At 40.0% G+C, this 16,119-nt stretch overlaps 1 protein-coding gene across 2 annotated transcripts in view; it reads right to left on the reverse strand.

Annotated features, from left to right (window-relative positions):
- Positions 1–214: 214 nt before the first annotated feature.
- SKAP2 (src kinase associated phosphoprotein 2) overlaps positions 215–16,119 on the reverse strand; it is a 164,648-nt gene continuing 148,743 nt past the window's right edge. Inside the window, exons 12-13 of one of the 2 annotated variants that reach the window (XM_002912858.4) lie at positions 3,013–3,114; positions 215–2,654 (exon numbers count right to left, since the gene is read on the reverse strand). In XM_002912858.4, coding sequence (XP_002912904.1) covers positions 3,022–3,114 — 93 coding nt within the window. In that variant the 3' untranslated portion in view covers positions 215–2,654; positions 3,013–3,021. The remainder of the gene's footprint in view (positions 2,655–3,012; positions 3,115–16,119) is intronic. The other variant, XM_011223525.3, reaches the window with a different exon arrangement.

A 16,119-nucleotide genomic window follows, 5' to 3' on the forward strand; every position in this document is an offset into this window, starting at 1 on the left:
AAATCCTATAGCAATGAAAGTCATTTGTCTTATCCTTACTTCTTAGAATAAATTCAGATGACAGCTCTATTTCATTTCTTCATTCAGTTTGGAGGCCAGATGGCATTAGAATCATTTACTTCACCTTGTTGTGCTTAATTACTACAATCAACACACTATTTTCCAAATTAATCATAACAAAGTAATTTCATTAGTAACACAGCAGGCTGTTGAATTATTAGCATCATAACAGTTTGCAAACAATTAAACTTTATTTGAACCTTAAAAATTTGCAGAGTGGAACATTATTGTAAGATCTAATGGCAATAGAGTACAAATTCAGTACAGAGCAAATAATCAAGCAAAATGCTATATAAAATATGACTTACAATCACCTTTGAAAAAAATTAGCTCTCTAACTGTTCATAGAAAAACAAATAAAAGCTAAGCAAACATAATGAGAACATAGCAATTAGCATATTTTCTAACAAGCCATATTGTTTAAATGCACATTAATGATATTATTATGATCTTGAAGAGAGTGTGATATATTATCAAGGGTGTAAAGAAAACTTTCTCCCTGGTAGTATACAAATGATTTCGCCAAATGAATATAAAGTAGTGATGAGTCTAAAGTAATGATTATTTTTCCTGTCACTCTCATTTTAAATCTTTTGTTTCCTTTCTTATCTCCCACCTATATTCAAGTTCAACAAGAACAAAGGCCAGAGGAGCTCTGGACAGAAGTAACACTTTATTTCTGTATTGTCACCATTCACAGAGACTATCTGGCTTGGAATTGTTGGTCATCAGTTGGCAAAGGACTCCCTCTCCTGGATTAACTGTAAAAGGAGGCAAAAATCTTTTACACGCTTTACATTCTGCTCTTTGGTGCCCGAGTGGGGGAGGGGTCGCCCAGGGGTTTGGCATGCAATGAAAAGCTGCTGCCACCTACTGGCCCAGCACTAAAATCTTCACTTAAACCAGAAGCCTGAAACCTCTATCCACAACCCAGACAACATCAGGGGAAACCCACAACTGCTTTTTGTTTTTCAATCTCTCAGGCTTTGAAAAACAGACCACCAAATTTATCTCCAGTTGTCTCACTTTTGCCAAGATGATTTCAATCGACTCCAATGGCTCTCTATTTGGAAAAGATTAACGAGTGTACAAATTAATTTCTGAGAGCTTTAACTTAACATTTAATTTATGTAAACTAGAGTTTACCCACAGTCCCGAAAACTAAAAAATCTATTTCATTACATTGGAATCCTGATGATCACAGTATTAAGAAGACAATGGTAAAATATAAGTTCTGATATATTGCTTATAAATAGTTTTCTATAAATGGGGGGGGGATAAATATCAGACTGTTCACAGCTAGAATCTTTATCTTTATAAAGCACAGATCTGGAAAGTTCCACAAAGGTAGTACCTACTAGTCCGTGATTCAGTAACAGGTGACTAATGATCCAATCATCAGTACATTTCGATATATACATATATCAAAGCCATACTGGTACCTTGTCGGCATCTACAATCCCCTCGATTTCAGATATACATGAAAGGTACCGTTATAATTGCACTGAGCTTGCTCAGGCAGCAGAGTATATTCCTCCAAAGCCAGCCCCACACACTACCTTTCCACCTGTTGGTACATGTTCCCACCATGATTTCTATGCTCTCCTCTCTGAGCCCTTCCTTTTCTTTTCATTGCTCTGAGAAGCACAGAGGACACTCAGCTCTGGAGTTCTACTGTTTTGTGGTGGGACTCGAATAGCACGGCCATGATCAGGCAGGGTAAGACAGCGCTCCATTAGATTGGCTTACTTTGAGAATACACTGAGATTCTCTCTGCCGCTGTATGATGCAGAAGGGGCTTTCTTAAGAATTTTTTATTTTATTAAATTTAAACAAAACGGTGGTGGAAAATGTTGGCCAGCCCACCACCAAACCAGGATGTTTGTTACTGATAAAGGGCTTCGCACACGCCGTGGTTCGGGGCTGCACGTGTGTCCTGAGGGCCAGCACACTACCATCTGCGATTCTGTCATTCTTTCTTTCCTGTGGCTTTCTTTAACATGAAGTAAAAATCAGTAAAAATTCTTCCATGAAAACATGTCACTGTTGTGTGAAAAATCAGTACTAAGATCGATCCTCTACAAAGTTTTAACAAAGCCACATTCTTTAGATAGCATCTACCAAAAGCTTGCATGATATATTCAATTAAAATTTCCATGAAATTATACATTACATTCTAAAATATAAATGACATCCAATATGAAAAGAAATTACAACTCCTGCCGAAAGCAGCAGTGACTGTGCAGTGCGTATAAAATTGTGCTGAATTCTTCACACAAATCAAATGAGTAAATAAAAACTTTTTTTTTTTTTTTGCAAAACAGCAACAGGTGCAACTTTACTGCTTGCCTCTAATTTACAGTAATATCCCTTATTTAATTTCACATCAAAGGAATATTATAATGAATGCATAAAATAACAAAGACAAAACGTTCAACAAAACACAAAAAGGTTATGAGCTGCCACTCATGCTCTCAAGATGATTCTAAATCCAAAGCATTGAAAGACCAGCAGGAGAATCTTCCTTTTCCGCAGGCAGAAAGGGAAAGCTGCATCTGAATTTTTCTCTTCAGGTGAAATGTTGATTTTTCCTGCTTAGAAAAAAAAATACACTTTTAGGCAAGGAAAAGTGAATATTTACTCAGCATTTTGTCAATTCAGCTCCTCAGAAAGGCCAGAAAGAGTGGTATTTTACCCAAGAGGAGAAGGTTTGAGAAAACATCCAGTTATTAGCAAAGGGACTTTCTCTAAATAATCTATTTCCAAAGTATATTCTATGAAGTTATTTTAAAAATTAAACCAGATTTTTTAAAAAAAGAAGAAGATGATGTGGGAGCACGATCTTTGTGCTATCAGAAAACTACAAAGACTTTTAAAAAGGCAAAGACTCATAATGCAGAGACCAAGAGAACATATGAGCTATTACAGAATATTGGATTAAAATGTACTTACCCAGGACTCTCAAATATCATACATCTCCATTATGTAGGCTTTCGGCACCAAGCCAATGGCTCCCTTCATTTCTCCTACCCACCAGCCATATCTATTGTATTCCTAATTGAAAACAATATGCAATATTAACCTTTAGACTGGTATAAGTACAATGTCGTTTATATGCAACTTCTTAGAAATGTTATTTCTTTTATAAAGTTACGAGAGCTTGAGCTGCAAATTGAAACATTTTAATCTTTTTTTGTTCGTTTCTGGACACTTAAAAATGCTGTTAGGCAAAGATTTAAATTAACATATAAGACAAAGCCTGTTTATTACTCCGTATAGAACACAGAAACAGTCACTTGGGATAAGAGCCTAGCAAATGGAACTACGTGAGGAAGTCAGCTCCCTGGGCCCATTTCCCTTCTCCCTCCCTCCCTCCTCTCTCTCTCTTTTCCTCTCTCTCTCTCTCTCTCACACACACACACACACAAACACACACACACACACACACACAGCCTGGGAGACACCTTTTCTGTGCAAACACCAGTGCCAGAGGCTACAAGGTTACTGCCAAGGTCCTTAGGATACATCTTGCTTGGCCTCTACAAAGCTTATCATCTAGCAAGGAAAGAATTACTTTTTCACAATAAACTGATTCCTAGTTAAACTCATATGACTGAAAATTATTTAGAATGCAGAGCTATGCCCCTTCTTAAGAAAAATCTAATATGTGAGTATAGATATTTTAAACAGACAAATGAGGGAATAAGAAAAAACTAATAATAACCAAAAATATTTGCTTTACAAAATAATTTTTAAAGGTTCCTTTTAAGAAGCTTCCCAAAGGCATTTATTGTTAGGCTTTCACTAATCAAAAACTACATCAGATAAAGGATGGGTGGTAGGAATTGGAAGGTGGTGTTAGGTTCACCCTTACAGTGGAAGACCAATAAGAAATAAAGTATCTCAAGTTACAAAGGCGAAATATTAATCTAGCTGTAAAAAGAGTGATTGATGAGTCACTTTTGCATTTACTTCGCAATGTGAGATTAACCTGTACCTGCATTTCTCCCCTTTGCCTCCACTGACAGATACACCACTGCTTTAGGCATCGGGAACACACTGCAACGGGTCTCATATGTCTGCCAGATTGACTAATGTATTTTTATCTCAAATTTATTTATGTTTAGTGAGATACAAACAAAGTAAAATGAATTACAAGTTTCAAGAATAATATCTTCCAAAAGCAATCCTCTGCAAAAGCACTGTAGGACCCAAATTTAATTTTTCATATAAGATAAATTTTTAAAATCAATCCCCAAAGTAATTCAATAGGCTATGATTTCCCAACATCTGAGTCATAGATAAATGTGCATATGCGTATTGAGTTACATGTGGGGGGGAATGTTCACACTGGCACAGACTTAACATCTGTATTGATTAGTATATGCTATTGACCATCAGAAAGGAAAATCATACGATTCCTCAATACGACTGGAGCAACAGTGGCATGTGTGCATGGATGTGCAGTCTATCAGCAGAAAGCATACTGGGGTAAAATCTACGTGTGCTTTTTAAACAGTGGGTTGTACCAGAATCAGGTTTATTGGAAGAGTGAGGTGGAAGGAAAAGGTGGGGGGGGGTCAGGCTAACCCCACATTTCTTATTCTAATGAGGGCACAGCTCTGGCTCATGAGGCAGAGGACTCAAGACTTTAAGTTTAAAAGTTCAATGTTAGTGTGAATTTAGTGGATAAAACTATCTAAGTGACGAAAATAGTCTGATGCCTGAACTCAGTGATGGTGACGATAATCTATGTAGGATCTATTTATCAGAAGAAAACACCAACTTACTGAAAGCTATGATTAGCAACCATTATATCTTAATAGGTCCCTAATAAAACTGCCCTTTTCAATTTTTAAGGCAATGAATACAATTAGGGCCTAACGCTCCACAAAACAAATGTATTTAACCTTCCCGAGGCAAAAGGCCTACATGGTAAGATTTCAAAATAGATGGTTAACAGGGTGAGTCTGAATATGAAAGCTCTTACCCAATGCCAGTCTAACGTTTTTTTAAAAACTGATTCTTTGTAAAGAGTAAAGGAACTAGCGCCCCCAACAGGCAGCCAGAGCATCCTCAGCGTGAGGGTGTATGAAGACCCAAACCTGCTTCCCAAGAACAGCCCTCAGTCTGGGGCTCAAGGCTTCAATGCAGATGACAAACAGGAATGCTCACATCACTTTACAGTATTTCGCTTTGGTTACAATCTGTACTCTCAAGTAAGGGCTTATTGTTGTTCTCAAAGAGCTCACTCACGTCCCAATTTAAGAAACTGATTTCCAAAGAACCATATCACCAAAGGACCAATGACATACTTCACACTTGGAGAATTCTGCCTGACGGGTCACTGGCAAGATTTATTGAATAGAAAGGACAGTCGGAAACAGGAGGGAGGAGCTTATTCAGCTGCAAACACGCCCCTTAAAAGTAACATTCCAGGAAAACATTAAAATTTCAGACTAAAATAATCTTAAGTGCTTCACTTAATTTAAAATAACTCAAAAGCATATGAAATTTGCTCATAAAAGTACTCTAAAATGCCACAGGTTTAAGTCAGAAAAGGGGTAAAAAATCAGAATGCTTATTACTTTACATTTGTGAAGAACTCCATAGAAGACTCCTGTGTGGAATTAAGAGGTAAGATAAAATACAGTGAGGTAAAAATCTAGGAGGCAAATTTACGGGTCGACGCTGCGGCCGTTAGAGTATGTCGACAAGACTGCGAACACGGAAGCTTTCACTTTTCTCATCACCATCCTCTGTAGGAGCCTCCTGAACCACATGATCCCAATTAAACCACCTGCAGCCTATCAGCTGGGATGGAGATGCTTCTCGGAGTACGGCATTCGAAACTTGAGCTTCAAGATTCAATACCGGGGCGCCTGGGTGGCACAGCGGTTAAGCGTCTGCCTTCAGCTCAGGGCGTGATCCCGGCGTTATGGGATCGAGCCCCACATCAGGCTCTTCCTCTATGAGCCTGCTTCTTCCTCTCCCACTCCCCCTGCTTGTGTTCCCTCTCTCGCTGGCTGTCTCTATCTCTGTCAAATAAATAAAATCTTAAAAAAAAAAAAAAGATTCAATACCATCTAAGCTTTCCCTTTGAAGAAGAGACTCTGCCTGTTCGCCCCTCCCAAACAAATGGGATCGCAAATGACATGTTACTTACAGTACAAAACAATGCAATCCATACAGTGTTGCCTTACCGTCCACATACTAATTATCGTATTGTTCTAAAAGTCACAGGTGGATCTTTAAAAAAAAAAAAAAAAGATAAACAACCCTCAAGCCTTGTCTTGTTATTAAATAAAAAAATAGAATAGCCAAAACCATACCAGGCTTGCCATCTAAATCTCTGAAAGGTTAGGAAGCATCATATCATCTTTATGGCACACGAGATCTCAGGTACAAGAAGGTCTGCCATCTGGTATCCTTCACCCTCCTCGGCTCTTAACATCAACGAAAACGCTAACATAGCCAAGTGACTGTGCTTCGGGAGGACTGATAAAATAATGAAGAGTCCTTTAATCTACAGGAAACCATTCCAGTCAATTTATAAGAAATATTGCATCCCTTTGTAGGACGTGTAATTATTTTCTATTAATCATGTGCTATAAAGCTACATTATGCGGTTATTCTGTTATCACTAGAAAGAGGCCTGCAGTCAGCTTCTGACAATGTTAGGTAATTACTAACACAAAGCTTCTTCCTCCTCCCGCAGTAATGCTATCAAGATCCAGAGGTGTAGTGATGCTTATGGTATAAAAATAGTACTCAAAAGAAATTCGATATCTGCAAAATGGATGGCTTCCAGGCAAAATGTAACGTGGCAGTCAAAGAAGAAAAAAAAAAAAGAGCCAAACCTGCCCAATAATCCGAGAAAATAATCGCAAAGTGGCGCAGCACCGTTGTGCTCTAACTCCTCTGTTTTCAATTTTCCTGCCATTAAAATCGTTTTTGTTTTATTTTGTAGTAAAATTTTTGGCCTCAGCTAATAGTTACTAGGCAATAAATGCAAGCGATTATGGAATCGGGGCAGGGGGAAAGGACTAGTCCTGATCATGTGAAACCGCAGGACAGTAAACATATGTCCATGCTTACTCATTCACTAAATCTTTGCTCTCTGCCAGTGTATTATTTGACACTTAAGTAAGGCCCCAACATTCACTGGAATCCTGCTCAGCACCGTGATTCTCATTCCTCAAGTGTGTTAATCCCCTTTCTGCAAACAGTGCAGTAAAAGAATGTTGCCTTCACAGAAACTTGAAACACTGAAAAAGATTTCCTGATATGTACTACTACCCCTTCCAGAAACTAGTTACCAACCTGTCTGAATGCAACAGGTGTTAGAAAGGTTGAAAGACTACCTGTCCTTTCTCCGAACATGTTATCTGTGCTTTGAAACATACTAGCCTTTAGCAGAAATGAAGTTTATTTTATTCACAAAATATAAAATGCATTGAGTTTCACAATCAGTGGACTTTACCATTGTTTTCCAACTATTCACTGTAATAGTCTCAATTTTTCATAAACATTGTGGCAGTATGAAAACTAGATACTTATTTAAAATACAGAAATAACTTCTTCAAGGCTACCTCTTCAATCTTTTCCTTTTTACTATCTCCAACTAGAAACTTTCTAAGCTTCCTTTCATTTCTCATACACCCGTCATGTCATCCCTTAAAATGCACAACAGGAACCTGACAACCCCAGTGTTTTACTATTATTATCTACACATTAACTCCTCGAATCTTTGTCTCCTGAGCTGATAGATGAGGAAATCGACACCAACCCTCTCTAAGGTCCTCCATGATGTCTGAACACCACTCTCCATGAACCTGCTTTAAGACACCGAGTCTCTTAGCAGCTTATGGAAATCAACCTCATTACTTTATAATTCACTGTGCAGGTGTGACTTTGAGTTACGCTAATTCAAAGAATTACTTTTTTTTCCCCTCTCTGTACCGTGCGCTCCATTTTTAAAGAGAGACAAAGGACAAGCGAGGAAGCTGACAGTAAGAATTCAGTTACTGTAACAAATTTTAGTTTATATTCCAGAGTCAGGACACATTTAACTCAAGTTTCCACACAATCCACATTTACAATACCACCCAGTAAAAAGTGCTACTCGGTCTGACGATTCAGACTGCTATTCAGACTGATGGTAGGCCAAGAAAAGATCGAATCCTATTCAGTAGGAAGTGGCCTTGGCACCCAGTGTATTTCACGGACCAGTGGGAGACTCCGTTAACCGTTCACAGGCTCACCCACCTGTCTATTCCAACTGTCACCACTCTGCTCCGGCCCTTCCTCCCCTCACCCCGGGTTTCTGCATCCTCAACTCGGCCTCTCAGTTCTTCCCAGAAACTTCTGGCGCCTGTGGCAAGCCCCGCTCAGGCACTTACACCAGCTGCCCAGTGCCGTACTACCAACTCCTCCACTCCCCCCCCAACACCGCTCCCACCCCACAACATGCTCTCACTGCTCCGGCCCACGGGGCCCAACCTCCCACGCCACACTCGTTCCCACCTCTGCACGTGGTGCTCTCCTCCCCAGGAACACCTCCCCTCCCTCAGCCAAATCCTCACCAGCAGCCACGACCTGGCTCAAGCCACCCTAGCTGTCACGCCTCGGCCTCCAAATGATCTCATCCCACGCACAGCTCTCGTCTCAAGCTGCGCATTTATTCCTCAGCGGATTGTATGTACTTGAGTTTTGTCCCTTCAACGAAAATGAAGTACGAACTCAGATCAGGGCACTATCTTACACTCGATGGTACGCCCCACACAGCCCCCGGGGAAAGGTGCTCAGTAAATATGGATCGGATGCTGAAGCCTACTCTGGCTTTATTTCGGATGAGGCACCAGCTGACAATCCTAAATATTTTCTTAAGAAGTGTAATTCCCAAAAGACAGATCTTTTCCTTTGTGTATATCAGACATACTGGAAGGATCTTAGCATTGACTAAACAAACATCTGTTCTGAAGTGTGTTCAGCTTCGCAATCTGAACGACGCTGTCCCTCCTCTGGGGCCGGCTGCTGCCCGCCGCGTTTCCTCATGCACGCTATAGGGTACCCTGTCTGGAGAGTTTACATTCCACCTGCGGAAAGAGAGGTATCTGTCCCCTGCACAACGGGGACCAAATAATCTCGGTTCTTTGAAGAACTGAATTCAGTTGAATTTATCGTATGTACCGAAGAGGTTAAGACAGAACCTTGTAAAGGCAGAAATAGTGCGGCAGGTGTAAAGGAAAATCTACTGGGTTTTCAGCTCCTCATTGTTCTTGTGATTATTCTCCCAGAAGTTCCAGAGTCTCATCCCAGTTCTGTTACTAACTAGATACGCAGCCTTGGGCAATCCCCAAATTCTTTAGGGATGATTTTTTTGGTTTATATTTACAGCACTCTTTGAGAAATAATCCAGTTACATACTTAACATAAATCAGTAAGTCTCACTATTATGCATTTGGACTCTCACCCCTTTTGTAGTTGGCTGCTGAGAAGCTCAGGGCTGAGCTGGAAGTTCAAGTGCCCAAACTCTAGTCTTTTAAGGTCTCCACAGGGGTAGTCTTTTTCTCCTCGCATCTTTTATTTATTTTCCCCAATTACGTTGAGCCTTGAGATTTCCTCACCTATAAAGCAAAGGGCGAGCACGAAGGTTCCCCTAAATCTATGATTCCATCATTCGAAATTCTTTTAAGCGTTCAGGATTATTTCCCATTTTTACCTGTATGTTCACAAACACATATTAAACATATGTCTGCCATGATATTAGGTATTGGGGATACAACAACACTTAAGACACAGTGTCTACCTCAAAGAGTTCAGGGTCAAGAGATTGATACTCCTAGCCCCCATGTAGGCCTAGCAAAGTAGAAAGACAGAAAGCTTTAGGGTCCGATCTGCTTTGATTCCAGAAGGTACTTTCCAGCTGGTATCGTCAGGTGATTTACATAATAACCTCGCTGAGCATCAGTTCCTCATCTGGAAAATCATCACACAGGAGACTTCATGGGGTTATCTTACGATCAGATAAGTGAAAGCATACCGACAGCCTAGAAAAGACACTGCAGGTATGCAACAAACCTTCTTCGCTCCCTCCCTCTCTCTTCCCACTAATTGTATAGCAAAATACCAGGGCAACGAAAAGAGTTGCTGCACTGTAAGGCAATCTGATTATTACGAGCCGTTCTCTGTCCTGCTCTTCTGAACGGATGAGGAGGGAGACACCTCAAAGGAGTGAATGCTGCTATGCATATATTAAGGGGGTTTCTGAGTTTTGGGGGGGGTGGGAGGGACAGAAGGGCATAAGAGATCATGGATTTTTCAATTTTGGATTTTGAACAAAATTATCAACATCATGCTGTCTTTACGGTTGTTCTGTTCTGCTTCTGGCTTATTCCATGCAGAATTAAATCACACAGCCTTGTAGCCTATAGCTGCCCCTCCACTGCCACTTCCGCTCCGCCTGCATCTCTGACACTGCCTTCTGGCATGTCCTTGACCTCTCAAGCCACTGCAGGGGCTGAGCCTGCCAGCCTGCCTCCCAGAATCACCTTCCCCTTTCAGCTGTCAACACTTCCCTGAAATGCTCCTTCCATTTTACATAAGAGAAAAGAGGGAAGTACTGGGACATGTTAGTATGTAGATAACAAGACGAGCCCCATGGCTGGAACCAGAACATCTTCTCCGGGGGGTGGGGGGATGCCGAGCAGTAGGTCCACCGTACCCATGACTTTCCCATACTGACAGCATGGAAATGAAGCGCCATCAGACCCACACAAATGCAGTCCAAGTGCAGAGAACTCCTTCCTCCTACCCCAAAGGCTGGAAGACAGTAATTTTGGGACGTAGCTTAGCATCAGTGTATGTCCTATATTGAGATGTCCTAGTTCTTCCTCAGCAGTTGGTTATGCTATTTGTGGCACCCTGGGTCAGATGGTCACAAAGGAAAAAGTCAGAAACCTGAAAAGTAACTCTGCCAGTAGAGCTCGGCAGGACTTTCATTTTACTTTCTTTTTCTGGTAGGTTTGAAGCCAGAAAAGCCCTAGGAACGGAATCGGTCCATTTTTACAATGAGAAGCAAATGGTCAGTGACAGTCACAATTCACCAATCACTGAAAAAAGTCACAAACAGATACAAAGAGAGGCGATGCTTGAACCTCCAGCCAATACACACTTAAAAAAAAAAAAAAGCCCCTTTACTGCACATTAGTGAACACCGTCAACCTACATTTCCTGTTTTTGACTTAATAAGAAATTTCTCAGAAAGCTACAGTGCTCGATTCACATGTGTCCTAGACTAGATAAAATATTCTAGGACTCTAAACTCTCTTCTTTTTCTGTTACTACCAGACAAAGTAGTGTGCTTCTTTCCTGCTGAGGCATAGCTCCCCTGTCATTAAGTCTCTAAAAATAATTTATTGCTTTAAAAGTAAGAACAGGAATGTGGTTAGCAATTTACCAATGAGTACAGATTGAAAGATAAACTAATAGAGGATGTAAATCCAGAACAGCAAGTAGAATGACATAACCAAAGAGGTATGCAGGGCAATGGAATATGCCTATAGCTATATAACCTGGAGCTTGCTATTAAAATCCTAAAATTTCATAAACATGCATCTATGAAAATACTATTAACTAGGATATTATGTCCATGTTTAAGGTGGTAATAAAAGTGAAATGTAACCTAGTAATGGAATTTGACTCGATTTTAAACAACCTGTTTCCGAAAGAAAGAAAGAAAGAAAGAAAGAAAGAAAGAAAGAAAGAAAGAAAGAAAAGATATTTTTACCTCAAATATGGTTTTCCCCCATCCAACGAATCAGAAATCGGGCCGTGTGTTTCAGAATTAATTCACTAACAACATAGCTCTCATTAAAATTATAAATTCCACTTTCATCCGTTCCTGTAAATGTGCCCCATTGTTTTCAGGGGAGAAAAAAAATTTCCAAATATCTGCCGAACTACCGAAGTACGGAACACATTCTCATACATAAAAAACAGCAGTCACCCTATGTGAAAGGAAGTATAAGCAAAAAGTTACTGGCTCTCCTTTTTAGGTAAGCAGTACTTGAATTTATTATTAGTGAGCTTCGAAGGTTAAAAACTTAGAAAATGCCAGACACTTTGAAAGAGAGGCTAGCTCAGCCAAGGGCCACGTGACAGTTGCTAATTGCAAAATGTTACAAAGGGAAGGGGGCAGGGCAGGTTATCTGCTTACTCTTCTTTATTGCAACATTGGATTTTCACTAAAAAAAATTTTTTTTAAAGGCTAAGATTTGTATAACTCTCAAAAGAGGCCTGAAATAAATAAATCACCCCCAGGCTGACTGAGCACAGCTGACACCCCATCAAGGCTTCCTTGCAAAAACAGAGAAAGAGGACTGAACCAAACTATACTTCTATAGTGAATTTTAATGAAGACAGCCCTATCGTCAAACTAGTTCAATCTTTTTCCATCATTTCACTTACAAAATTAAAACCCTCTTTATTATAATACACACCATTTTTAGTCCTTGATTTATCTAAATTTTGTTTAGATGTAAGTGCATCTTTTCTTAAACTATCCTCTGTTACCTTTTTTAAGAGTATCTTCAGCACTGACAGCCTTCTAGAAGGTAAGTTAGGTTAGTGGTAATTAAATACTATAAAATATAGATTAGTTAATTTTGAAAAGCAAGTTGTATTCCTCTCTATTTTTTTTTTTTTTTTTAGGTTTATTTATTTGAGAGAGAGAGCGTGAACATGGGGAGGAGCAGAGGGAGAGGGAGAGAGAAACTTTAGCTGACTCGGAGCTGAGCACAGAGCCAGACTCAGGCCTGATCCTGCGACCCCAAGATCATGACCTGAGCCGAAAACAAGAGTCTGACACTTGACCGACGGTGCCACCCAAGTGCCCCAGTCATATTTCTTTAAAATCCTTTAAATGGCATTATTTGTTTGAAAAGTTGTCGCACTGATTTCTTCACAAAGTACACATCTTTTAATGCCTCTACAAATATTGTATTGAGACTCCTTTAAAATGTATTCTTCCTTATGTATACAATGTTTACATTTAATTCCAAATGATGAAAAAAATCTATGATTAATTTAATACTTTGTTGACATGAGATAGGAAAGTAACAATCCATAGCTGGATTTAAAGTTGAATTTATGACATCATTTTGCTTGTGCACATTAGCTGTAATTACCTGCACCACTCATTCTGAGCCACTAGATGGTGTAAAAATAAATTAAAATGGTAAAATTTCATTCTATCACCATAAAACCTAATATAACTCTGAGAAAGAGGACATAGATTTCTAGACATACAACAATGCTAGTGACTCCTATACTAATTGTACTTTTTAAAAAATTCTCTCTCTCTACCTTAATCTAGAAACAAGTCGTTTTGAGCAATTTTTCACTCTAAGGACCTTGGGTTCTGAATTTACAGTAGTATGAAACATTCAAATTGCTGTCATTCACATATTAGATGAATTTGCGATATTAATTTATGGTCTATTTTGGCCACAGTGTTGATAAAAGCTGGAAGACCAAACCAATAAAAATTTATTAGAGTCTCCAGAGATTCCTATCCAAAACTGTCCCCTCAAAACTGGGGAAGCAAGAATCTTCACAAACATATACTGACTCCCAAAGCAACCTAAAAACCAATAGCCAAGATCTCCACTAATGGTCCAGAATTTGTTCACAGCCCATCAAGGGAGAGCTAAGTGTCCTTTCTTCCTATCCTCAACAACATTTACCTGGTTGACTCTCCCAAGTCCATAGCTGGATAAATACTGGTATTCAATCATTCAGCCAACAGTGGTAACGTGCTGGCTAACAATGTCTTGTCTCTTCTTTTAAAAACCAAAACAAGGGGCGCCTGGGTGGCACAGTGGTTAAGCGTCTGCCTTCGGCTCAGGGCATGATCCCGGCGTTGTGGGATCGAGCCCCACATCGGGCTCCTCCGCTATGAGCCTGCTTCTTCCTCTCCCACTCCCCCTGCTTGTGTTCCCTCTCTCGCTGGCTGTCTCTGTCTCTGTCAAATAAATAAATCTTTAAAAAAAAAAAAAAACAAAAACAAAAACGAGCTCCAGACAGAAGAATCACTTCTAGGAGGCCCCTCATGAAATGATGCTGACTGTGGAACTTCAAGCCTTGTGAAGGGCTGACTGAGGAATTATTTTTGGCAGGCAATACACAAATAATAGCATTTAGACATTTTAGATGGCAGTATACTCTTCCTTCGAGCTGGACCACCACTACCCTTAGCTCTATGATAAAGCTTCATACACAAAATTACAATCTCCACAAAACAGGGTTGGGAGAACAGAAATTACCTGCCCCGGGATCCTAGAAGTGTGATATGTGCCTAGGATTATACTTTTAACTTCATAATAACAGAAAACAATGTTCTGAGGCAATGGGAGCTCTACTTGTCTGACAGTGTCCTAGAGGTTGGTACTCTGAGCTTCTCAGCAACGCAGACAGCTTGATTAATAAAGAAGGTTTAAGAACAGATCCACGTGGGTTTCATAAGTTTCACATTTTACCATAATAATATAAAGACTATAAGCCATTTATCCCTGTAGTTTGGAATTCCAAGTAGAAGCTGATCAACCTTTTAATTTGATACACAATTGTGGCTAAGTTGGTGAAAGAAACTGAGCTGAGTGGATTTGAGGAATAACTCCAAGAAGCTTTCTTGAACTGAAATGAATCAGTTCGGTTTCTATACTAAGTAATTCACTCAAAAAAAGTGTTGTCTTGGGGCACCCGGGTGGCTCAGTCGGGAAGCGTCTGCCTTTGGCTCAGGTCAGGATCCCAGGGTCCTGGGATCGAGCCCCGCATCGACATCATTGGCATCGGGCTCCCTGCTCCATGGGGAGCCTGCTTCTCCCTCTCCCTCTGCCTGCTGCCCCTCCTGCTTGTGCTCACTCATGCTCTCTCTCAAAAATAAATAAATAAAATCTTTTTTTTTTTTTAAAGATTTTATTATTTATTCAACAGAGATAGAGACAGCCAGCGAGAGAGGGAACACAAGCAGGGGGAGAGAGAGAGGAAGAAGCAGGCTCATAGCAGAGGAGCCTGACGTGGGGCTCAATCCCATAACGCCGGGATCACGCCCTGAGCCGAAGGCAGACGCTTAACCGCTGTGCCACCCAGGAGCTCCAATAAAATCTTTTTTTAAAAGTGTTGTCTTAATTCAGGACAATTAAATGCTCAATAATAGGCTTAATCCAAGAGTTGGCTCCCAAGAACTAAAAGCAACTTTCCTTAAAAAACAAACATACTAGGCAGCAGAGGACAGAGAAAAGTGAGGAGTCTTCGCTCTGGGCACCTCAACTAGCAATTATCACGGCTGGCAATATTCGCTTACTAAATATTTCCTCCCAACAATCTGCAAGTGCTTCTGTAGTATTCCTCTTGGATTCCTGGCCCTCCCTGCCCCTTGTAGGTATTTTACAACAGTTTCAGATAAGAAGCAAAGGAGAAAAGGAGAAAGCGTTGGTCTGGGAGTCAAGAGGCCTGGTTAAGCACTGGTTCTGGCACTTTCTTGACCCAAGTTCCCTTATTTGTATAACCAAGAACAGGCAGATGACCACCGCTCAGATCCCTCATTCAAGTACTCTACGATTTTCTACATCACGATTTTATCCACCAGCCACCTTGTGTTAAAAGTTAGTAAGTGACCTCATTTCCAAATTCTCTTCTGCATCTAGCAAGTCATACTATCTTTCTGAAAAGTACAAATTTTTCTCTAATCAAGAAACCACATTAAACTCCGAGACTTCTAGAACATCTCCCTACTTATATTTAAATAGTCTTCATACATCATTTGTTTCTAAAATAGCTTCATAACGTAGACTGAGGGAGGTTTTTTTTTTTTTAAATCCCCATATCACAGTAGGGAAAGTTAAATATGAAAATTAAGGGAGCTCACACATGGCATCACAACAAGAAACATGACTTTTAGATCTAAAACAGAAAGATTTCCAATCATCCAGTACGTTACGAGACAGAGACACCGATTTATATATATATATATATAGTTCTATATAAGGACGATTT

The sequence above is a fragment of the Ailuropoda melanoleuca genome, chromosome 1, assembly GCF_002007445.2.
Source record: "Ailuropoda melanoleuca isolate Jingjing chromosome 1, ASM200744v2, whole genome shotgun sequence".
NCBI classification, from domain to species: domain Eukaryota; kingdom Metazoa; phylum Chordata; class Mammalia; order Carnivora; family Ursidae; genus Ailuropoda; species Ailuropoda melanoleuca.